General features: G+C 50.3%; 7 protein-coding genes across 7 annotated transcripts; 3 read left to right on the forward strand and 4 right to left on the reverse strand.

Annotated features, from left to right (window-relative positions):
• Positions 1 to 263: 263 nt before the first annotated feature.
• Positions 264 to 1,593, reverse strand: CkaCkLH20_02011 (mandelate racemase muconate lactonizing enzyme family protein; the record flags this gene model as incomplete). The annotated part of the gene is made up of 4 exons (XM_038884730.1): positions 264 to 1,017; positions 1,074 to 1,185; positions 1,245 to 1,354; positions 1,418 to 1,593. 4 exons carry the CDS (start codon positions 1,591 to 1,593, stop codon positions 264 to 266), a joined length of 1,152 nt encoding a protein of 383 aa, XP_038749518.1.
• A 1,091-nt stretch (positions 1,594 to 2,684) lies between these two features.
• CkaCkLH20_02012 (uncharacterized protein) lies at positions 2,685 to 4,532 on the reverse strand (the record flags this gene model as incomplete). Its single annotated transcript, XM_038884731.1, has 4 exons — positions 2,685 to 3,273; positions 3,332 to 3,587; positions 3,638 to 3,757; positions 3,815 to 4,532. 4 exons carry the CDS (start codon positions 4,530 to 4,532, stop codon positions 2,685 to 2,687), a joined length of 1,683 nt encoding a protein of 560 aa, XP_038749519.1.
• A 739-nt stretch (positions 4,533 to 5,271) lies between these two features.
• CkaCkLH20_02013 (allantoin transport) lies at positions 5,272 to 7,213 on the forward strand (the record flags this gene model as incomplete). Its single annotated transcript, XM_038884732.1, has 5 exons — positions 5,272 to 5,383; positions 5,441 to 5,544; positions 5,605 to 6,402; positions 6,462 to 6,683; positions 6,740 to 7,213. The coding sequence occupies 5 exons, from the start codon at positions 5,272 to 5,274 to the stop codon at positions 7,211 to 7,213; spliced, it is 1,710 nt and encodes a 569-aa protein (XP_038749520.1).
• A 122-nt stretch (positions 7,214 to 7,335) lies between these two features.
• Positions 7,336 to 11,122, reverse strand: CkaCkLH20_02014 (C6 transcription factor; the record flags this gene model as incomplete). Its single annotated transcript, XM_038884733.1, has 6 exons — positions 7,336 to 8,571; positions 8,624 to 9,242; positions 9,295 to 9,386; positions 10,027 to 10,891; positions 10,947 to 11,022; positions 11,077 to 11,122. 6 exons carry the CDS (start codon positions 11,120 to 11,122, stop codon positions 7,336 to 7,338), a joined length of 2,934 nt encoding a protein of 977 aa, XP_038749521.1.
• Positions 11,123 to 11,717: 595 nt separating this feature from the next.
• CkaCkLH20_02015 (amidase) lies at positions 11,718 to 13,427 on the forward strand (the record flags this gene model as incomplete). The annotated part of the gene is made up of 3 exons (XM_038884734.1): positions 11,718 to 11,798; positions 12,021 to 12,164; positions 12,216 to 13,427. The coding sequence occupies 3 exons, from the start codon at positions 11,718 to 11,720 to the stop codon at positions 13,425 to 13,427; spliced, it is 1,437 nt and encodes a 478-aa protein (XP_038749522.1).
• Positions 13,428 to 16,258: 2,831 nt separating this feature from the next.
• Positions 16,259 to 18,954, forward strand: CkaCkLH20_02016 (uncharacterized protein; the record flags this gene model as incomplete). Its single annotated transcript, XM_038884735.1, has 6 exons — positions 16,259 to 16,360; positions 16,411 to 17,406; positions 17,470 to 17,746; positions 17,816 to 18,124; positions 18,179 to 18,655; positions 18,719 to 18,954. The coding sequence occupies 6 exons, from the start codon at positions 16,259 to 16,261 to the stop codon at positions 18,952 to 18,954; spliced, it is 2,397 nt and encodes a 798-aa protein (XP_038749523.1).
• A 371-nt stretch (positions 18,955 to 19,325) lies between these two features.
• CkaCkLH20_02017 (major facilitator superfamily transporter) lies at positions 19,326 to 22,530 on the reverse strand (the record flags this gene model as incomplete). The annotated part of the gene is made up of 6 exons (XM_038884736.1): positions 19,326 to 19,937; positions 20,816 to 20,910; positions 20,977 to 21,403; positions 21,449 to 21,499; positions 21,554 to 22,015; positions 22,138 to 22,530. 6 exons carry the CDS (start codon positions 22,528 to 22,530, stop codon positions 19,326 to 19,328), a joined length of 2,040 nt encoding a protein of 679 aa, XP_038749524.1.
• Between the last annotated feature and the right edge of the window lie 30 nt (positions 22,531 to 22,560).

The raw sequence follows: 22,560 nt of genomic DNA on the forward strand, positions 1-22,560 counted from the left end.
GTTCGGGCGTGTCTGTAGGTCATGATATCAAGGACAGTCCAGACATGCAGTGAAACTTCAGAATTGATTATCGTAATGGATTAGAATGTTTCAACGTATAAAGTCGCTGACACTGCTCTCATCCTATCGTGTTCACTTTTATCGGGGTTGAGACTCATCATGATACATCGGTCTCATGTTCTCGCTCATGATGAGACTTGTCCATTCAATCTCGATCTAGGTTTCATTGGTATTACAATCTTTGCCATCCCGCAATCTGTCCATTACCACTCGCGAATGCTTCCGTCGGGACCGTGGAACACCTTGCACTGCCACGGCTCAGTCTCCTTGGAGATCTTCTCCACCATCTCCTCATCAATGTCAACACCAAGGCCGTAGCCGGTCGGTGCCTTCACGTATCCCCCCTCAATGTCGAACACTGAAGGGTTCTTCAAGTAGGTCAGCAAGTCAATGTCGCCAGCCTCGGTGTTGTAGTGCATTCCGAGCGACATCTCAAGGATCGAAAAGTTCGGAGACGACAACGCGACTTGAACGCTGGCGGCGAACGCTACGGGGCCGAGAGGGCAGTGGGGCGCGATGGCGACGTCGTAAGCTTCGGCCATGGTCGCGATCTTCTTGGTTTCCGAAATGCCTCCGGCGTGCGCAATGTCGGGCTGGAGGATGTCGACGCTGGCGTCCTCGAGGAAGCGCTTGATATCCCAGCGAGTATACAAACGCTCGCCAAAGGCAATGGGGATGGTGGTGTTGTTGGCGAGTTGCTTGATGGCTTCGGGATGCTCGCATAGCAACGGCTCCTCGATGAACAGAGGTTGGAGGGGCTCCAAAGCTCTCGCCAACTGCTTTGCCATCGCCTTGTGCAAGCGGCCGTGGAAGTCCAATCCAGCATCCAGACCAAGGGCCTTGACCTGTCTAAGACGCTCCACGGTGGCATTGAGCACCTTGGGCGAGTCGACCCAGTTGAGGTCCTCCGTTGCGTTCATCTTGACGCATGTGAGACCTTGCTCAATGCGCTTCTTACTGTGCAATTGTCAGCATTGAATAGAACAATTATCCACTTCATCATGCTGGCTTACGCTGCTGCTTCCACGTCTGAGGGTCTGTCACCACCAATCCAGCAGTAAACCTGGACCTTATTGCGGACCTGGCCGCCCAACAATTCGTAGATGGGAACCTTGAGATTACGCCCTTTAAAACATAGAGTCAGCCTAGGAACTATGGGACATTCGAGGGAAGAGACTGCATACCCTTCAAGTCCCACAATGCGATGTCGATTCCAGACATGGCGGACATGAAAACGGGGCCGCCACGGTAAAAGCCATGCCTCCAGAATAGTTGCCAGATGTGCTCAATGTTGCTGCCGGTCCAGTGATCAGCTTCGAGCTCCATGAGCGGCTCATGACGTACGATGTTATCTTACTTTGCTTCCAGACCAACTATCCTAGGGATCATCTCCTCGAGAGTGCCCTCCACCGCCAAGTCGTGACCTTCGAGCGTCGCCTCACCCCAACCATACTCGCCATTCTCGTCGGTGATCTTCACCATCAGCCAGCGAGGCTTCACGCGGTAATACCTAACCGACTTGATCTTGGCCATGGTGTGTGTGATGGTGTGTGGTCGTTGCGGTGCGGAACAGGGGGGTAATCGGGTAGATCTGGGGAAGAAGACTTGGAGTAGGTACTAGACTGGGGAGCAGGCTGTAGCAATCTGGGGATCACACGTCCCATTCTTAACAAAGCTTCGGGACATCGTGGACTTCCAACTTCAAGGTGGCACATGTGCAGTCTGATCCACTGAAAGGTTTGGGGTCGATGGGGTGAGACTCCATCAGTTGCGTAAAACCTCCGCGTTTGAGATCCCCCACCACCCCAACTTGACCCCCACGAAAAGCCGTGCACTGAGAACAGGACCGAGTGCGGGGAGGCCATCCCACGATCTCCACTGAGTGAAGTGCGGCACCAGTATCCTCGGGCTTGTGTCCGTCACCGTCGTTAGAGATAGATTCCCCGCCTTTAGACGTTTGTTGCTTTGGAGTCGCCAAGTTTGGGATGGTAGTAGATTATCCAAACCTCATGATATTGCTGGATTCTAGGTATTGCACCAGGAGCTCTGATGACTCAATACGATTCGATTTGTTTTGCCCTTAAACAATGATCATCGCTTTAGCTAAATATTCCTGACCTTTGGAGCATTTTGGTTATGCACGTCGACCACTTTCGTAGTCATCAACTTATTTATGCCTAGTCAACCTCCCATTTTCAACTCCTAAGAAACGTTTGTATTGTTTTAATGACCTTGGAAGAAATAGGAATGATGAAGTGGAAGCGAAGAAAATTCGAAGATGGCGAAACCGAGTTTAGGACCGACTTATCATCTTCAAGAACAGGTTTATGGCGCCAAAACGAAGTTATTCACGACTGTTAAATATGCGCATTAGTCCGCTCCGTCATTTCGTCTCATTGGAAGATTTCGTCGGATTAGCTGCCAGATAATAATCTATTATAACTCCCTGAGCTTGCCAAGCCATCTAGAGAGGCTGTAATGAGGGCTGTCTGTATCTAAAGCCTCTTCAATTTGTGTATCGAGAATCCCTAACGACTATCTACGCTTCCATGTATTTTGATTTCCCTTCTAATGCACCATTAGTTCGTTAGCTCTCAGGGACGCGTCAACCGACACACCCAAATCTACGCCGGAGAGCGAGAAGACTCTGACTGTGATCGGTGAGTTGATGCCTGCTGTTGTCCGTTCTCCTCATTCCTGCCATGCCTGTCCTCTCCCGAAGATGCCTCCTCCTCGTCTCTGCTCTCACTGGATGAAACCTTCTCCTCTTCAGGATCTTCAATCGGCTCCAGACCTCGGTCTTTGATGAAGAAGCACCCGAGGAAACAGAGTCCAACCAGCGGAATTTGGAAGATAAACACCGCTCGGCTGGCGGCCATGTAAGCGTCAAGAACCCTCGACTTATCGTCCCCACTGAGGTCGGGAATCGAGTAGGTGCTACTCGACAGGTACTTGAACTCTGATGGAAGGTTTGCGCGAAGTGTTGCTTGAAGGATGGCTGCCGATATCGCAAGACCGCATGCACCGCCGGCGCAGCGGAAGAAGTTGCGGTTTGAGGTGATTACTGCCCGTCGGGACTTGATGCTGTGTGCCTGCAAGGCAACTAAGGTTGGCTGGAAGATGAAGCCTACACCGACTCCGACAATCAAGAGAGGTATGACGATAATGCCTGGTTTCGTATCGCGGTCGTAGATCAGCGAAAGACCAGCTCCCCTGTCGATATTGTTAGCCTCGAAACCTCTCGAGTTTAGGAGCATCAACATGTACTCACAGTGTCCAGAAGCCAAATCCTAGCCAAATCACTTCCCCATATCTCTTGGTGCGTGATATGTACTGGCCGGAAAGGATGGAAAAGACTGCTTGACAAACTACCAAGCCAACGTAGATGATAGCAGACTGCAATACTGAGAATTGGTGCGCGTTCTGAAGATAAAGCGGGACGTAGTAGAGATATGACTGATACGCAGCGCCGAAAAGAAAGGTTTGCGCCAGCATAATGACGACAGCCTTATTTTTGAAAATAGGAACTATTTGCGTGTAAGTGACCATAATCTCCCAAGAGATTGGAGAAACCTACTAGGCATCATAGGTAACTTGGCGAATTTCCACTCCACGATCACGAAGGAGACAAGAGCGAGTGCGCCAATAGTCAACATGCTGATGACCATCGCGGAGTTCCAAGGAAAGTAGGCACCACCTTTTACTGAGTTAGCAGCCGCTTCAGCTGAACGTGACTTGACCAGAGCTCACTCACCGCCTGAGATAGGAATCAGGAGCAAAATGACGCCAGCCGACGAAGTAAAAGAGCCGGCGTAGTCAATCTTCTTCACACTGCTCGAGAAATCCTCATCTGGAGGGTTTGAGGGTAAGAAGAAGTAAGCAATAACACCGACAGCCACTCCGAGTGGCGTCAGCATGTAGAAGAAGGCCCTCCATGTCGCTCTCTCAACAAAAGCCGCGGCCAGGAATGGGCCAAGAACATTGCCTAACCCGACCATGCTTCCTATGATGCCTTGGTACTTTCCACGCCGCTCGAGGGTCACAAGATCGGAGACAATAATCATGGCCAGGTTCGTGATACCCCCACCTCCGATTCCAGCAATGCCTCGGAAGATGTAAAACATTGCCGCGTTTTGCGAGAGGCCACATAGCAAATCGGCAAAAGCCAATAGGCCAATTGCGCTCAGAAAAATGGACTTTCGGCCGAAGATGTCGGAAAATCGTCCGTAAAGCATCTGGAACATGGTATTGGCGATAAGTGACGATGTTCCTGCCCATGAGATGGTGTCTTCGGCGTCAAGATCCGCGGCGATGGTGGGTAATGTAATACTGATGCCATTTTGGTCGATAAATGCAATAAGGAGGGTAACCGCCAGGGTTGCAAAAACCACCATAAGTTGCCTAAACGGAAGTATGTTGGTCTGGTCGTGGAGGTCCCGTTCGGCCTTGGTCGTCTCGAGATCGCCTCCCATTTTTCAACCTGTGCCGGCTATCACTTGCAATGAAGTGACCAACATCAAAAATAATTTAGCAAGGTAGTCAGAAAAAACAGTGAGTTGAAAGAGAGACTAGAAATCAGCCAACTTCAAGATGTTGACTCAGCCAGAAGGTCGTGTAGTATCTGCGGTTGGAAAAAAAAAAAATTGACCCGTCGAGTGTGGATCGACCCGGAGAGCCAAGGACCGGAAAGATTGGCTCATCGGCGCGCTGTCGGCTCCGGGCTCGGCAAAAAGGTCTCCAGAGGCGAATTGATGTGAGCATGAAAAAATGGGTGCGTCACAGTTAACAGGGTCATCGGCAACTTTTGAAGCGATCGTCTCCACAAGAGCTGCGTTCATGTCGGAACGTCCGAAGCCGACCATAGTGAAGTCGGTTATCTCATTGTCGGATGTCCGCTGCACCTATCTGAGAGCCCTTGCTCCACTGATGGATGGTTGATTATCTTTATGGACTTGATGGTTCCCTCTTGGCTGGATGATTGTTCTTATCAACTTAATCGTAGTTAGATGGGTGGTATGGCGGTATTTGCGAGAGCATGGTGGTTGATAAGAACACTTGAGGTAGTTTAAATGATTTTCAGCCCCGGAAACAGAAATGAAATGGGCTGTGAAGGAGACGCGTCGCAAAACTCGCATTTCGAGAGAATAAGTTGAATTTTCTTGGTTCCATCGCTCAAACCCGCGAGGCGTCACTATGGGCCGAAAAGAGAAAATGCGAAGAGCTTTTTCTTCCCCAAAAGAGTTCAAGCATTTCATCCAAACAAAGGAGCATCCGGAAGATGGACCCGCGTACTACAATGAAGACCTTCTTCCAACGCCGCCCTGTAAGAACATAATTTGACTGCCGGAGAGGGGGAAAGTCACAACTGACAACCTCTTAGCCCAACGCACATGGACGGCATTGCACTTCTTCACGTATTATCTGACTCAGACGTTTTCTCCAAGCTCCTACAACCTTGGCGCAACCTTGATTTCTATCGGACTCGTAAGATTGCCACTCTATCACCGTTGCTTTCCATGGAAACGGCACTAAAACTTCTTTCAGCAATGGTGGCATGGCATAGTTGCGGCAGTCATTGGCTCAGCGATTCTCAGTATAGTTGTCATACTTAACTCTCGAGGAGCAACCCGGTACCATGTCGGATTCCCGGTGTACGTCAGAGCTGCAGCTGGAGTCAACGGAGCTAAACTCTTCATCGTTGTTCGGGCGTCCGTTGCAATCATCTACTTCGCAACTCAGTCATTCTACGGAGGCATGCTTACTTCAGTCGCCCTTCGCGCCATCTTCGGTTCGTCTTGGGACAACATCCCCAATACCTTGCCTACCAGCGCGGGTATCACATCCAAGAATCTACTCGCCTTCTTCATATTCTGGATCATCCAGTTTCCCGTCATGTTTGTGCACCCGACTATCTTAAGGCACTTGTTCGTCATCAAATCGGTCGCGACAACTGCAGGTTTGTTCGGTGTCATGGGATGGGCAATCCATATGAACGGTGGGACGCTTGGTAACTTCGACTTTGGAGGCAAGGCATTGAGCAACTCTGCACTAGTATGGCCCATGATCCAAGCCATTAACAGCGTCATGGCCGCATTGTGTCCGATTCTGGTCAACCAGCCGGATGTTGCTCGATATGCAACCAGTCCTGCGCACGCGACTTGGTCTCAAGTTACGGGCATATTGGTCAGCAAGGTCTTGGTCATGTTCCTGAGCTGCGCGACCACGAGTGCCACAACTGGGGTTCTTGGGAAGAGCTACTGGAATGTTTGGGATCTCTACAATGCCATTCTCACGGAGTACTGGGGTCCTGGTGCCCGAGCAGGCATGTTCTTCGCTTCAGCGGTAGGTTTTCTCACTCATCGTTCATGAAGGCCAGCAGGCTGACGAGTTATGATTCAAAGGGGATGATCCTCGCCATCATTGCGACAAATGCCGGCTCCAACTCTTTGCCTGTTGGCGCAGACACCAGCGGACTTTGGCCGAGATATATCAATATCGTCAGAGGTCAAGTTATCTGTGCTCTCTTGGCACCTCTTTGCGTTCCGTGGAAGATCATTGCAAGCGCCAGCTCGTTTCTCACGTTTTTGGGATCGTATACTGTGTTTCTCATGCCTACATGTGGTGTATGTGCTTGAGTACCTTTCTCATTCAGCTGACGACTTGCTAATAAACTTCACAGATCATGATTGTCGACTATTGGATCTTACGTCGAGGCAACTTCCATGTTCCAAGTCTCTACACAAAGGCTGAAGGCTCACCGTACTCCTACTACAACGGTTGGAATCTGCGAGCCGTGGCTGCGTGGGTTTCAGGTCTTGCTTTCACGGTCCACGGCATCGCAGGCAGCCTTGACCCTGCTGCTGTTAACCAAGCCAGCAAGAACATGTATAAGCTTGGATTCTTGCTATCGCTCATTATGGGTTCCCTGGTCTACTACATTGCTTGTCTCATCTGGCCTCCTCCAGTCTACCCCGAGGGACTGGAGTCTCAAGCGACGATGGATTTTGAAGACATGGCATCGTCTGAGGGTTTCTTTCCGGGAGAAAGTGTTGACACTATTCGCGGTGTGTTGTCGGCAGTTGAGGGTCCGGAAGGTCAAGTAGGAGGAAAGACCGTGGGGACAGAGTCCGTGAGCGAGAAGAACATAGTTTAAGTCATTAGGCAGCTCTTCTAGATCCATTGAGAGATACTAACTTCATGTTTGGACTGATCACTGCTGTGTCTTTTTCTCCAGCCATTGAAACAAAATTATGCCGGATGAGATGGCCGCTGAACCTAATCATGCCAAGTTCCTGATAGACTCTGCAACTGTTCGAAGTTTGGCATCCAAACTGGACTCTCTCCGTCTTGGTCAATCCAGTTCGCAAGCTCAGCAACCATGGGCCAAGCACCCTCAAATTCGCCGACCGCAATTCCAGCATCTCCAACGCTTCCCAAAAATTGTTCGAAATTCTCGTCGGTCATCTGGCCAATCTCGGCTTCAGCAGCAGCTTCTTGACGCCGTTCTCCCCCTGCAAGGTCCTGCTGCCGGCCCGCCCGCATCTGAGCTGAAGCCATCTCGGCAAGCCCAGACTCGCCATCTTGAAGTTTTTCCATAGCTGCATTGACGAGGACTTCGAATGCATCGCGGTACTTGCGAACCCACGGTGCCCTTTCTCCCATCACGAACAGCACAAGAGAGCAGGCCCTGATGTCATTCGCTAGCGCTACTGACCAAAGCTCGTTGCCTTGTGTCCAAAGACCGTATAGTAGAGTAACCCCTGCAACGAAGACGGTTTGAACGGCGATGAAGCTGTGGCCATAGTCCAGGGTTTGATGCAGTCGCTTATGGGCCTGGCAGATATCTCCAGCGGCCCTCATACAGAGCCCGTAAAAGTGGTCTGAAGATGACAGAATAGGCAGAAAGGGCTGAATAAGAAGACGAATAGCTCGATTGTAAAGCAGCAGTGCGTAGTTCAGTTCCGGATGAGAAGGTGACATTGTGTCAGAGAGAGAAAGTTTCCAAGCCTGAAGCCGCTGATAAAGTCGATCAAGTTTGGGTCTCAGGGCATCCAATGTCTTATCTGTCCTGTAGACCGAGTGGTGAATCTTCGATTCGATGCGACGCAGTTTGAATAAGACCACAGCAAGCGTTATGTCGTTTCCGGTAGTAGTCAAGGCAGTTGGACTGAGGCTTATCCGGGTGTTGGGCAGGTCGACGTCGATCTGATTATCAGCAATGCTCAAAGGGCGGCCAAGTGATATTGCAATCGTCCTTTCCAGTGAATACACAGACCAAAACAGCCTACGTCTTCTTTGAACCACACCTTCGGGGATGTTGTGCTCATGAGCCGCGCGGTGAAGACCTAGGTCAATGGACGTCCTCATCGCCAGACCGATCATGTACCATAACCCATGGCTTGACGTTGATCGGAGATGAAACATGACCAACAGTGTCATTGCCTCGATATTCTGGACGGTTCGCGACTCTCTAGCCGCAGAGATATGCTGAAGGGCCGAGATGTAGAGAGCCTGTGTTTTGAATGTCAGAACACGAACATATGATACATGTCTTGTCACATACCTCTGGTGAGAATCCAGGACCCCTTTGGGTTAGTTGTACCAAGGTTGCTCCCATGGCATAAACCAGATAGAGTTTGAAAACCCCGAACCTCTCTGTCTTGGTAAGGTTTTGTGGTGGCGTGGCTGCCAATGCAATTCTCTCGCTATGCAACTTCCACAGCTCCTCTGGCTCGAGGAATGGGTACTTTGAGTGCAGTTGAGACATGTAGGCTCTCAGCATCTTCGACCCTTGCTCATCGCTTGGTGGCTCTTTCACCCCGTGGGCCAGAAGGTCTTCCACCGTAAGACATCTCGGGCCTGGGTTGATGCATCCAGTCGCTCTGTTGGGGTTGGAACCGTCATGGATGTCCGGCAGCATCTTGTTCCATACAGTAGCCTGCACCATCTCGCCGAGATTGAGAGCCAAGGATAACCCGGCTGAAGGGCCAACGTATGCCGGTTGCTCGAAGTTTCCAAGCGAAACCTGAGCTACGACATCACTCAAAGCGTTCTTCTCTCTACTCGAGTGACCTGAATGAATGCTTGATCCTTCTCTAGGCGTTGTGATGTTTTCAGGCGTGGGTATCTGGGCTAACTTGTTCTCCAAGTACGCCACCCGCTCCTCTAATGCCCGAGTGTATCTGTATCAGCTTCAGCCAACAACCTCAATTCTCTCCTCACTAGCGTACTCACGCAATTGATGGGGCTTCATCAGCCACGTCTACCTTGTCGCACTGAGCCCCAGATCGTCGGCAGTTTGAGCAAGTGGGATATTGGTCGTCACACTTCAAGACAGGGTCAGATAATTCGGTCAAAGATAATAGACGTGAAACAAGTCTTTGTTTGATACCTTTTGCTTACGACTTTTACATCTCGTACATGCAGTTCTTCCTCTCTTCCTAGGGTTCGATGCGCCTGCCGCAGAGTGGACAGCTGGCGACGAAGCCAAGCGATCGGCGTCGGGCGTCATATCCGCGCCCAGTGTTCTCGGTCTCTTTACGATAACGAAATATGAGGTGAACACGCCCCGTGTCTTACCAAGACAGGCTGGCGGAGGTCCGATTTACATACCTGTCGGTCCATACGGCCGGTGCCGATCTCGCTTTTCTCGTCGGACTAGCTCCGTCTCACAGTAGGCCGGCTTCGGACACTTTCCGAATAATGCCGCCGGCATATCCCCGATCGGAGGCTCCGAACGTGCCCCTCAACACGGCCAGTCGTCTTGTTGTTTTTGTCATCGAATCGAATGCGTTCTTCCCCCCAACAGATCTTCAATGGATCTCGCCGAGCTTTTGAAACCGGCGATGAACTCATCTAGCAGCTTGGCAAAATTTCGCATCTTAGATGAGGGAGAAATAAAGGTTGATGTTAAACAGTTTGGATTGAACAACTGACTACTTATTGCTAGATGACAAGATTTCAGACGCCTTTCACCCATTCGCCGTTGGGCTTGTAGGGGAACTTCTCCCTCATATGTTTCGCGATATCTCTTCTGGTCGTAACCCAGACCCCTTCCTTCTCCGCAACATATTTCATAAACTTCCTCAGAGCTTCCGATCTCCCGGGCTTTCCGATGATGCGCGTGTGCAGCGGGATGTTCATCAACTTTCCACCCTCTCTGTAAAGACAGTCGAAGGTGTTCTTCAGATATTGCTCGTATGTCTCCGCGACAGAGCTTCCAAAACCAGGGGACATGTGGAACTTCCCGTCGTTGCAGTCGTAGTTGTACGGGATGAGAAGCATGCCCTCTCTCTCCGCCTCTGGCAACTCCTTCTCCCAAGGAAGATCCAGCCAGTATGGGACGTCATCGTTGTAACACTCCGAAGACCAGAGGAATTCTCCTCCGAGACTCTTCCAGACCTCTGGGAACAAGGAGGGCGTGTTGGGAGTTCCGCGACCGAAGTACGCGCCAACAGGCATCTCACCCGACACTTCTTTCAGCATCAGAATGTTCTGCTTGATATACTCCTTATCCTCTTCCAGGGAGTAATTCCAGATGTCAAGCCATCTCAGCCCGTGGCATGCAATTTCGTGGCCATCTCGCACGAGAGCCTTGGCGAAGGTCGGGTTGCGCTTCAGAGCCATTGCGACCGCGTACGTCGTGAAGCTCCATCCGAATTCCTTGAACAACCTGATCAAGCGCCATGAAGCAGACCTGCTTCCATATTCGAAGTCTTGCTCGGCATTCAGGTATCTGGCGCCGTCCTTGTAGCCACCAGACGCACCCTTTTCCCACAGGTATGGCTCAGAGAATGCATCTCCGTCCAAAATGCTTCGCTCTCCACCCTCTCTAACAGAACTTTAGCAGCTGAGATCTTTGAACATGGTAGCTGACGTGGTCTTACTCATAGTTCAGGACGAAGGAAATCGCAATGCGGGCTCCGTTTGGCCATTTGGGATCAAAACCTTCTTCGCCGAATCCTATGCTATTGTCAGACACACATGACTATCTCGTTGTCAAAGGTATACTCTTACCCTCAAAGTCTCGGGGGACTTGCAGACTTTCCTCAACGTGAACCATTTTTTGGAGAATTGCGAGTGTGAAAGGGCGTCAATCAGCGAAGCAATCTTCAACCCAGCCGATGGTATCATAAATCTACAATCTCATGAACCAAGCAGGGGCATGTTCGAATTATATCCAGCGACGCGCCATGTTATGAACTGCCTTACCAGGCAAGTTCGCAACCTCGAGGCAGTATCTTATCCGAGGAGAACTCTCTAACATCTCGATAGCTTGTGGGGTGCATATCAAGGTGGGGGTGATCCTGCATCGAGATAAGGAAGCCGTTGGATTGAGGATGCGTCGCGGATGCGTCGCAATCGCTTCTCTTTGTCCGATAACCACCAACAAGACGGATCGGATGGTCCGAGGTCGGAATGATAGTCGAGGCCTAGCTATGAGATAGCTCCGATAAGACTTCTTGTCGGACGCCTCTCACCTATCTTATCTCTTCTGTTCGTTTGACTTATCCAGTATGGCTGACTTTTGTTCAGGCGCCTTTATGAGCTGGGTTTATAATCGCAGTAGGGAACTCATATGAACACAGCTTTCAAGCTGGGTGAGAATAACCCGGTCTTCCAAGTGACTGTCACCATCATATCACAAAGTATTCAATATGTCGGTCTTTTCTTTGGATGTTGAGAAGGCGAATCCTGTCACTTCGCAGGTCCTTGACGACAGCCTGGAGACTTTAGGAGTAAGCCTACCAGAAGGCGAAAAAGATGAATATCAAAGACTGCTCGCAGTTTTCCATGAGTCAGTTGTTGGTCTGATGTCTCTGCCAGGTATTCAAGATCGTCACAAAAGATTGGGGAATCAAACTAATCAGGTCTTCCTAGACTATATACCGCCAGTTGATGAGTCTAGATTCCCTCGGGAGAACATACGATTTCCAGAAGCATCGGAAAATCCCCTCCAGGCATGGGCGTGGCGCTGCCATGTTGAAGACAAGAACAGGAAGGGTGGCTTGCTCGATGGCAAAAGGATTGCAATCAAGGACAACATAGCTGTCAAAGGTGTCCCGATGCTTTTAGGCACAGACTTTGTCAAGGATTACACGCCGGTAAGTTTGTTATTGCGTCCGCTGGGTCCGATAAGCTGACGCATTATCTAGAACACCGATGCTACATGTGTAACACGATTGCTTGAAGCTGGAGCGATCATTACTGGAAAGTCGGTTTGCGAAAACATGTGTCATTCAGCCACCAGCAGCTCCTCGTCAACTGGCCATGTGCATAACCCATACGCACACGGTTACAGCAGTGGTGGCAGCTCGAGTGGCTCCGGCGCCCTAGTTGCCAATGGTGATGTTGACATGGCTCTCGGCGCGGACCAAGGAGGTTCGATTCGCGTGCCTGCTGGTTGGTGCGGAATCTACGGCCTCAAACCAACTTTCGGTCTCGTACCTTATACAGCATGTGGCTCTAATGAGCCGACAAACGACCACGTTGGGCCGATGACACGCACTCTGCTGGACAACGCACTAATGCTACAGGCCATCGCTGGAAACGATAACATTGACGACCGATCCTTCGCTGCGCCGTCACCCGACAAGATTCCCAAGTACTACGATAATCTGGTCGCCTTGACCAAACCAGCAGACCTTTCCGGAGTCAAGATTGGCGTTTTGATAGAGGGCATGAATCAGCCTTCCGTCGAACCTCGAATCAAGACTTGTGTAGAGGAAGCTTTGAAGGGCCTCCGTGAACTCGGAGCGAGCGTTGAGGAGGTCTCTGTGCCCCTACACTCCAAAGGTGCTGCCATTTGGACCGCTATCAGCAAGACAGGAGGTTATCTCGCCAAGAGAAACCTCAATTTCGGCAGAAGGGGTCACGTCATGACGGACTTGACTGAGAAGTTTCAGGATCTCACACAAGAGCAGTGGGATAATGCCTACGTTTCGTCCAAGAACATATATCTTAATGGCGTCTACGCCCAGACTGCATTTCCTGGGTTACTTGGAAAAGCCACCAACCTGAGCCGAAAGCTACGAGACGATTACGACGCCGCACTCGAGAGGTTTGATGTGCTTGTAGCGCCAAACCTACCTTACGTCGCCAACTCGCATACTCCATATGGGGCGTCGCCCTTGGAGAAGATCTCCAAACAGGTAGGGCTCACGGCCAATACTGCCCCTTTCAACCAGTCGGGGCACCCTGTGCTGGCGATGCCAATTGGAATGCTTCCCATAGAAGAAGGGTTTCTGAAGGGCTCTGGGACAAAGTTGCCCGTGAGCATGCAGGTCATTGGAAAGTGGTGGCATGAAGAAGATGTGTACCGAGTTGCCTACGCTTGGAGCTTGAAGAATGACTGGAAGACGAAATAAAAGATGGCCAGACTTGCAATACAATTACAAGTAAAGTAGAGATAACATTTGCAAAATATTGCCAGAATAACCCATTGACTCTTTACCCGATAGGCCTGAGGGTTAAAACATGATTCGATTGCGCCCAACTGATGCCCCAGTGCGCCATGAAGAGCCCATATCACACAGAAGCTGGTCCGTTTCTTCTATTTTCTCTCCCAGGGGCTCACATGCCCCAGTGGTTGAAAACAGAATTTTGACCACCGGGATTCGTGTCGAAGAGCGCTCGACTAGGCTTTTGAGAAAGCCCACAAGCTCATCTAGTTCATCGTTTGTGCTTCTGTGGACATCGTCCTCCAGAATATTCAATCCATCTACTATAATGAGAAGAAGTGGTAGTCGTAGACCGGCGATCAAACGTGAAAACAACGCCAAGGCATTTGGCCACGTTCGAAGGGTTCCGTCCAGCTCTAAGACTTCATCCAGAGAGCCTATGTCCCCTTCGGAGGCAGTCCCAATGGGCAGCAGGGCAACAACCTGCCTGATAATGGAATACACCAGCCCAATAAGTCCTATTGCCTCTCGTGTCCTGTGTGCAGGCGGTTCATCGCTTTGCAGAGAGCAAAAGTGAGAGATGACGGGTAGGCCGGCTTCACGAGCCAGAGAAGCATACGCAGACACAGCTTCTCTTAGCAGATCGGGCTCTCCTGGATGATATCTTGATTGAGCATAAAGAATTTGAGAATTCATTATCGTCGTAAACACGTTCAGTCGTGTTACGAAGGAGGCTTCGGCCGCCACGGACTGTCCAGGATCCAGATCCGGGATTATACTCGATGGTTCGAAGTAATTTTCCAGTTGCCGAGTCCGCGCTTCAATTTCATTCGCACGCTGTAGGGTCAACTGTGCCTTTGACATGAAAGACTCCTTGGCGACACTTTGGATGCTGCTTGCTGCAGTGGCGAATAGCGTTCCCGATGGTTCTATTGCCGTTAACCCCTGACATTCAACATTTATTGATGCGATGCTTACCATCCACGCCATCGAAATCAGGTCCATGGGGATTGGGTACCGTCCGGGACGCTTGTTGCTCAAGCAACTCCATCATGGAAGTCCCTATAATCCCAGAAAACAGTCTGTTACAAAACTCTTCCATGGTGCTCTTCATTGCCTCTTTGATCTCTTCCGTAGAGGAATCAACGCTGATTTTCACTCTCTTCTCAACAATATCTGCAACGGCGCGATTGCGTACCTCTGAGTCCCGCTGCCCATTCTCGTAAAGGTTCACGAGGTACTTTACATCCTCATTGGTTTCCTCTACGATGATCCTATTTACTTTCACGTCGGCAGAAACGTACCTCTGTATGTGCCGTGACAGCAATCGCGAAGTATCCTCCACCCCGGTTAGGTGCTCCTTGAACCTCTGCTCTAAATTCTCGTTGAAACTCAATGCAAATCGCCGTCGGCTTCCGTGGTGGTCTGAGAACCATTTGATGAAGTGACTGAGATACTTAAACACATGCGAATAAAGTCTCATCGCTAATCGCCTAGTCATCTGGTTTTCGTAGGCTTGGCCCCACCGGACAATACTGACGGCGTCGTTGATAGCTATGATGCCTGCAGTGAAAGCCTCGGTGACTTTGATATGGTTGGAGGCCGCCTTGCACTCAATTAGTTCAAACAGTCGAGACCTGCAATGTTGGGAGGGCGGAAAACCTTGAGAACCATGGTGACTGCTCCAGCAATGATAGATACCCACTCAGTCTCGGAAGGAAGCATCTTGAGAGCTGCAGAGTGGTTATTGAGACCATCACAAACACGTCTAAACCAATCTTTGACGCGCACTGCTGTGTTGTCTTTGTGCTGTGTGTCCCATTGCATCTGGACAGTAGATATTATGGTTTCGACCTCGTCCCAGCTGGAAGGAATAGTCTCGCTGGAGGAATGACCCAGGATGAGAGCCTGGAAGCCTGCCATAGACTGCGAAAGGTCCTTCTCAGCACGTTTCAGCGCGACGTAGTCTTGCTGCCTTTTTGTGTTCGTCAGTCAGGGATCGGATTTACGGGTAGCAATCGGCATCCGTCTGATCGATACCCAATTTCCATGAGCTCTATACTAACCCTTCGGAGGAGAATTGGGCATCGATTTGCCTGATTCTCCGTTGCCGTTCTTCATTCTTTCTTTCCCTCTCCTCAATCAAGCCTTTCCTGGCTCGGCAATACTCGTCGGTATTATTCGTGCTAATATCGCTAACTTCCTCGATTTGGGACGAGAACCGAGCGACAAGATCAAGCGTTGGATCGCTCATGATTCATAACTCTGGATCAACAAAACCAGCAAGTTTCTGGTGAAAGACTATGGCAGCAGTAGTAGAAAGTGACGGAGAGCATCGCAAATACTCTGAAGGCAACCACTCACATCATCTATTTTGAGTGCCGTTAGAGTGAGGCGAACGCAATCAGGCCACCAGTCTGATTTCTGCATTTCTCGGGACCAACTCCGCGCGATAAATCCGAGCTGTGGAAATTTGGCGGAGCAGCCTTCAAATTTCAGATGCCACGTGTCTAACGCATACCAGATTCTACTGGCTGGTTGTGGAAAGCCTGGTGCTTACTTGCATGTCTGCCGCGAGTTCCATTCGCTGGTACTCGGAATTCGGTGTGCTGAACGGTGCTTACTTGCATCTATGCTGCATGTTCTATTTGCTGGTTAATTGAGGAGATATCGCGTGATAGTCATGAAAGCGGGGAATCCATATTTCCCAAGGACAGTGGGAAAAAGTCATAAGTTTGACCTCGACGAGTCTGATTGTCTTGCAGTCTCCCGACAAAGAGGAAGGCTGTTAACACCCAATGTCTGGCAGTCTCAGTCTAACACAGATGAGCGACGGCACCGCCGGCACCATGACTGCCACAGAACAAAACACACCTCCCGCAAGCCCCATCGGGATGGATGTACGTTTCCTTGAAGCTCTCCCTGGCTATCTCTCATAATTGATCTCTAGACTGCCAATGCACCCGTGGAGCAACCTGCAGAGCAACGCCATGGAAAACAGAAGATGAATTTCTGGGATGAGTACGGTCATGGCATGGTTAAGCACAAAATTGAGTACGTCAGCGCCACTTCGGATAGGTTGAAACGAGTGTTCGACAAGGAAATCGAGCCGATAACCGACGAGGAAGAACCTGCTGTGTTCGAATACATCGAGGTTCGAATTGCAGAAGACCTACACGAAACCGACACGAAAGAACATGAGCCCAGGAAGTATCACACCAAGTACAAGGGCAATGCTTACATTCGGGTCATTTCACCGGCAGTCAGTGAAGCCTTACGCTGCGTGGTTGACTGCTATCCAGGTATCGACTTGGGCAAGAATGTCATCACTGTACCAGAGCCCTTCTGTGTATTTGTCCATTACGAGAAGGAGCTCACTACATATCGTCAGAGGCTGGAGCATAGAGCATCCACCGAGCCATCATCTTGCGCAAACAGGTTCGCATACAAACATATCGGCATTGTTCAGGAATTTGTGCGACAACAGACTTCTTCTGCAGTTGAGGAAGAACGAGAACGCCATGCGAGAGGATATGCAACATTCCGCATGCTCTGGCTTCTGTACAAGCCAGGGTCAGAGGTTTATGTTGATTTGGAAAGGGCGGGCGACCCTAATCCCTACATCATCAAAGAAGTTGATTTCACGCTGGCCAACGGTAGTACCAGCATATATCACATCCGCTACTGGAATCTGGATGCAAATGAAGAATTTGTTTTTGCTGCAGATGATGTCTTTCATTTTGCGGATTACCCAGGGGAGAAAAAGATCGATTCTTTACCGCTGTATCCCTGCGAATATCTCCGGTTCGCTGAAGGCGTCACCGACCAGGACATTCAGCAAATCAGAGCTCACTTTGTGGAGCGTGGGAGGAAATGGTATAAGACGAGACAAAAGCCGCAGTGCTATTACTTCGACGGCTTGACGACAAATATTCCACGTGAGCAGGTACGTACTCTTTTCAACCATGTCAGGGGAAAGGATCGAGACACTCACGGCGATTACATGTAGTACAGCAGTTTGGTCTGGGTTGATCCAATCCAATTTGATGCAGACTCAGACAATACGAGGTCAAATCAGCTCTTGGCTACACTTGAATTCGCCCCTGGACCGCTCAAGATTTGCTCTTGCGACGACTGCGAAAGGGACATTTACAAACACGCCGTGACTCCCCGATTCTCGGATATCTCGAATCTCAACCCTCACAGGCTTCCCGATATGAGTGACGAACTGTACTTTTTGTGCAGCCCGGAAATCGAAGCCTTCGTGTTCAAGACAAGAACCTGGCGTGAGTCGATTCTTGGCCTTGAATTGATATAAGACATCGATGTTTCAAGCTTGGTCTGACATACTCCAGAATTGCTCCACGCAGACGGTTTTCAACCTGCAACGTTCGAGAAGAACCTGTTTGATCGTTTGGTCTTGAGTCCCGAAACTAAAGACCTGATTCGTAATCTTACCGCGATGTACATCAAGAACGACCTCGCAAATCAACTCCCGACGTCAGATGAGCACTTATCGACGCAGAATATAACTACGATACACAAGAAATCGCCAAAGACCGGCGTGGAAACCTCATGGTCCACCGACTTCATCAAAGGCAAAGGCGAAGGGCTGACATTCTTGCTCCACGGGAAGCCCGGTGTCGGGAAGACATATACTGCAGGTAAGCCGAATAAATCAGGAAGAGCCCTCTGGGTTTGAACGCTAACGTGCATAGAATGCATTGCTCAGTACACCAGCCGCCCCCTGTTGTCCTTGACGACTTCTGACATCGGTGTGCATCCCGATAAGATTGAAGATAACCTGACCAGATGGTTCAAGCTTGCTGAAAAGTGGGGTGCTATCATGCTCATCGATGAAGCGGACATTTACATGGAGCGAAGAGAGGTTCGAGACCTTTCTCGCAACCATCTCGTTGCCGGCTTTTTAAGAGCACTGGAATACTACAAGGGCATTTTGTTCCTGACTACGAACCGTGTCGGCACTTTCGATGAGGCTTTCATCTCCCGCATCCATATTCAAATCTACTATCGCCCCTTTAGCGATGAAGACCGCGAGAAAGTCTGGGACACCTTCTTCCAGAAGCTGGAGGAGGAAAGGGAGACAACAATCCGGATCATGCAGTCGACCAAGGATTACATACAATCTGACGAGCTCAAGGCCTTGGAATGGAATGGAAGAGAGATCCGGAATGGTAAGCCTTCTTCCATGCCTGTGAGGTGAGTCTGGTGCGGACGAGCTAACATCACCTATGCAGCCTTCCAAGTTGCAGTAGCACTGGCAGAAGCTCGAGCTGAGAAAGATTCGAAAGGCAAGATCATGATCAAGCCCGAACACATTAAAGCATCCGCGCAAATGTCGAAAGAGTTCAAGCATTATCTCACAAAGCTCCACAAGCAGGACCCCAGCAAATTGGCGGCGAGTATGGGTAACCGGTATGATGCCTTTGGTGAGCCGGAAACTCCTCGGGCAACAGGCGAGAAGAAGTACTAGACTTGCTTGGAAGCAGCAATGGCCATCAGATTTCGTCGTGTATCGAGTTTTTATTTCCTATAGATTGGTCAGCCGTTTCTACATTCAACACATCATGAATACTGCGGCAAATGTCACGAACGGCATTCAAGTGATTCATCGTTGTTCAATGTAATCAAATATGCATAAGAACACAATGATGGCAACTTTGTATCCATTCATCTCGTTTAGAGTGTTCTCGAATCTTTCTAATTTCTACATTTGTTCTCAAAACTATTGATGTTAATCTTTGCGGCCGGAAGCCCATCTCTAGCCCTTTATGTTGACTCTAGTTCCCAGTTCCCCGTGTCCTAATCGCCCGTTTCAATCAAGTCTATAGTCTTTCGTCGCCTCTAGAGCTGTTTTGTCAAAATATCATCCGTCTGAACGACTGAGCCAACAACGAAGTCATGAGTGCCGACTCGTTTGTATCCCCATTTCTCATAGGCTTTGCGGGCGCGGAAGTTCTCTTCCCACACCCCAAGCCAGATATTCTTGAATCCCTGCTCCCTGGCCATATCCTCCAGCCTGTCCGCGAGTGCTTTGGCGGTGCCTGTGCCGTGGGCTTTAGGATACAGGTATATCCGCTGCAGCTCGACAGTAGCCTCCAGGTCCGCTACGCAGGGCTCCGTCGAGCCGCGTGTGAGCATCGCGAAGCCGAGAATGTCGCCTTCTAAGTCGGTCGCGAGAATAGTGTCCTTGTTCGGGTCGCTTAGATCTTTGGCGACGGCCTCGAGAGAGTATGATTCATCCAGGAACGCCTTGAGCTCATGAGGCTCTACCGAGTGGCCGAATGTGACGGAGAAGACGTGGCAGCCGAGTTCTGCGATGGCTTGGGTATCGTCTAGAGTTGCCGGCCGAATGTTGATGCTCGGACGACCGTCCTGTTGGCTCTCTACCGACTTCGCCATCGTGTTCGGGGCTGATGTTGAGAACGCGCTGAGGATCTTATGAGTTTTGATGCGCTGGAGATGTCGGGCACTGAAAAGATTGGGGAGACGCCGAAACGCGGCGATGGTTTCAGGCGGATGGTAGTTCGGACTAATTTTCACGGGGATCGGAAACTTGAGACCATTGGTCTTTTGTACGTATTTCAAGCATCGCGAAATTGCAGTCATCGTCGCTTCAATGGGTCTATTGTCGTCCAGAGTAATCTAGAATGCACAAGACACGTTGCGCTAACTCAAATTTCCTGCAAGGCGTGAGTGACATTCTGCCTCGAAGCGAAGGACTCGGCAATCCTCGCCTCTGTTAGTGCGCCTTTGTTGACAATGTCATCCCTGAAAAGCCAAAATAATTGGTCTTATCTGCGGTCGGTCCACTGAAGTCTACGCCCTTGGATTGACATGGGCGTCTCCATGAGCAAGATCTTAGTGATCTCCGTCGGGAGATTGTGTCACAGCCAACTTGGTTTGACATGCAATCATTCCTTATGGAATTGAGACACAGTAATTCTATTGACTCCTCAAGTCTTTGAAAGCTTTTCCTCGTTTTGTAGCGCATGCTTGGGGATGAAAGCAGCTGCCGGGTAAATGACTCAGTGAGCACTCCGCCGGACTGGAAAATTCTCCCAGCAACAAATCATTGAACCAACCCACGTTGAAATTCTATGTATTAACTATGGATGTAATTGCTGAAATGAAAAGCAGAAAAAAAGCAAGAGGATATACCGAGTTCAATGTCGCCTAATTTTCCGTAACCGTTGACCTTCATCCAAACCATGCCACCCACCCGGTCTTCACGCGGCCTCGGACTTTACCTCCGGGTTCTTTCTCGTTTCTGGGCCGAAGATCACCACGCAGCAGACGGCAGCACATGAGATCGCAACGAAGAGAGCACTCACTGTGGAGAACCAGCCAACGCCAATGCCCTGCACTCCGGGAAGGCAGACTGCCGTCGCGATGGCAGCCACCGTGTATCGAATGAAGTAGTTGCTAGCTGCGAAGAATGAGAGGTCAGTACGACTCACTTATTCCGGTGCAATTCAATTGACAGCCGACGTACCCATAACTTCTGACGCTCTGTCTCGGAAGACGTCCAAGCAGTAACTGTTCAAGCAAGGGAAACATATCATCTGAGCGAGACCCTGAGTGAACATCATGATGACAGGCAGAGGGATTCCGCCCTTGGCCTTGTCGATAGCCCATCCATAGATGATCGCACTTCCGGGAATCACGAGTCCCATGGCGATAAACGCACTCCGCAAGCGATCTTCCGGTACTCGCTTGCCCCGCTTCTTAATCCACTTCTTGACCGTATGGTCGGCAAAAGGACCGCCAAAGAAAGTCCCGATGAGATAGCCCGTGCCGGGTGCGAGGAAGAAGAATCCGGATTGCAAGGGGCTCGTGAGGTTGAACCTCGGGTTGATGACGTAGCGGACGGGGGTGAGAAGAACTTGCATGTTCCACATGATCGAAGACGCCGCGATGCCCTGGGCGCGTGTTAGCCGACGGTGAACGACTAGAAGGCCTCTTACCGCGTTGAACATCGCGCTGTCTGCGCCATGTCGAAACTTGCCACTGCCCAGCTTGGGCGCGGAAACCTAAGATGTTTCTTAATGTCGAGGGGCTGGAAAACTTACCACGATGAGAATCTTGGGGTATCGGAATAGCGAAATCACCCTAAACGGGTTGGTCCATTCCCAGACCTGGGCGACCTTCTCCTTGGCTGAAAGTCCCTCCAGTTCCTCGGACCATTTGCCGTGACTCGTCTCTGGCAGAAATGCGATGGCCAAAATCATGGCAACACCTCCGAGAGCACCTTGAAACCAGAAGAGCGACTCCCACGTCGAGTACGTGACGATGACGCCTCCAAGGAACGGCCCAAAGGCAGGTCCGATCAGAGTGCCTCCAAGGAACCAGCCCAGAGCTGTACCACGCTCAGTCGGCCGATATACATCGCTGAGACAACTTGAGCCGACAACAAGAAAGCAGGTGCCTCCGAATGCGGTGATGGACCTGAAGATGAAGAAGGCGGCCAGATTGGGTGATACTGCTGTCGCGAGAGAAAAGGCGCAGAACAACACCGTCGAAGAGACGAAAACCTGCGATATTTAGTTCAACGGAACAACCACGAAAGGACGCAGCCAAGAGTTGCGGTGAAAAGCGTATTCCAGAGACTACTATTGTACATGATGAGGCGAGATACAGAGGTTCTTGTGCTTACCCATTTTCTGCCATAGACTTGACTCAATGGACCCCAGAACAGGACACCGATACCCATGATCAACAGGAAAAGGGCGTTGGAATAGTTGATGACGGTTCCTGTTGTGTTGAAAGCCGTAGCCACTTCAGGCAGGGCTGACAACACCAACAGGGCCGCCAAGTTGATTCCAAGGCCACCGAAAGACACGATGGCTGTGATGAGCGCTTTGCGCTTGGGCGTGAACTTGGCGTACACCGTCTCATCTTCACGATAAGAAAATGGCCGACTTGGAGTTTGCGCAAGAATGTTGACACCCTTCTCAGCGTTGGAAGTCCTCAGCGCTAAGAGATCCGGGGGCAGCTCATCCACTCGTGTTGGGACTTCTGACAAAGTGTGCTCTGAATGTGACGACATGGTGCAAATCTGGCGTTCCTTGTGACATAG

Source organism: Colletotrichum karsti (assembly GCF_011947395.1).
Source record: "Colletotrichum karsti strain CkLH20 chromosome Unknown Scaffold5, whole genome shotgun sequence".
Classification (NCBI taxonomy): Eukaryota; Fungi; Ascomycota; class Sordariomycetes; order Glomerellales; family Glomerellaceae; genus Colletotrichum; species Colletotrichum karsti.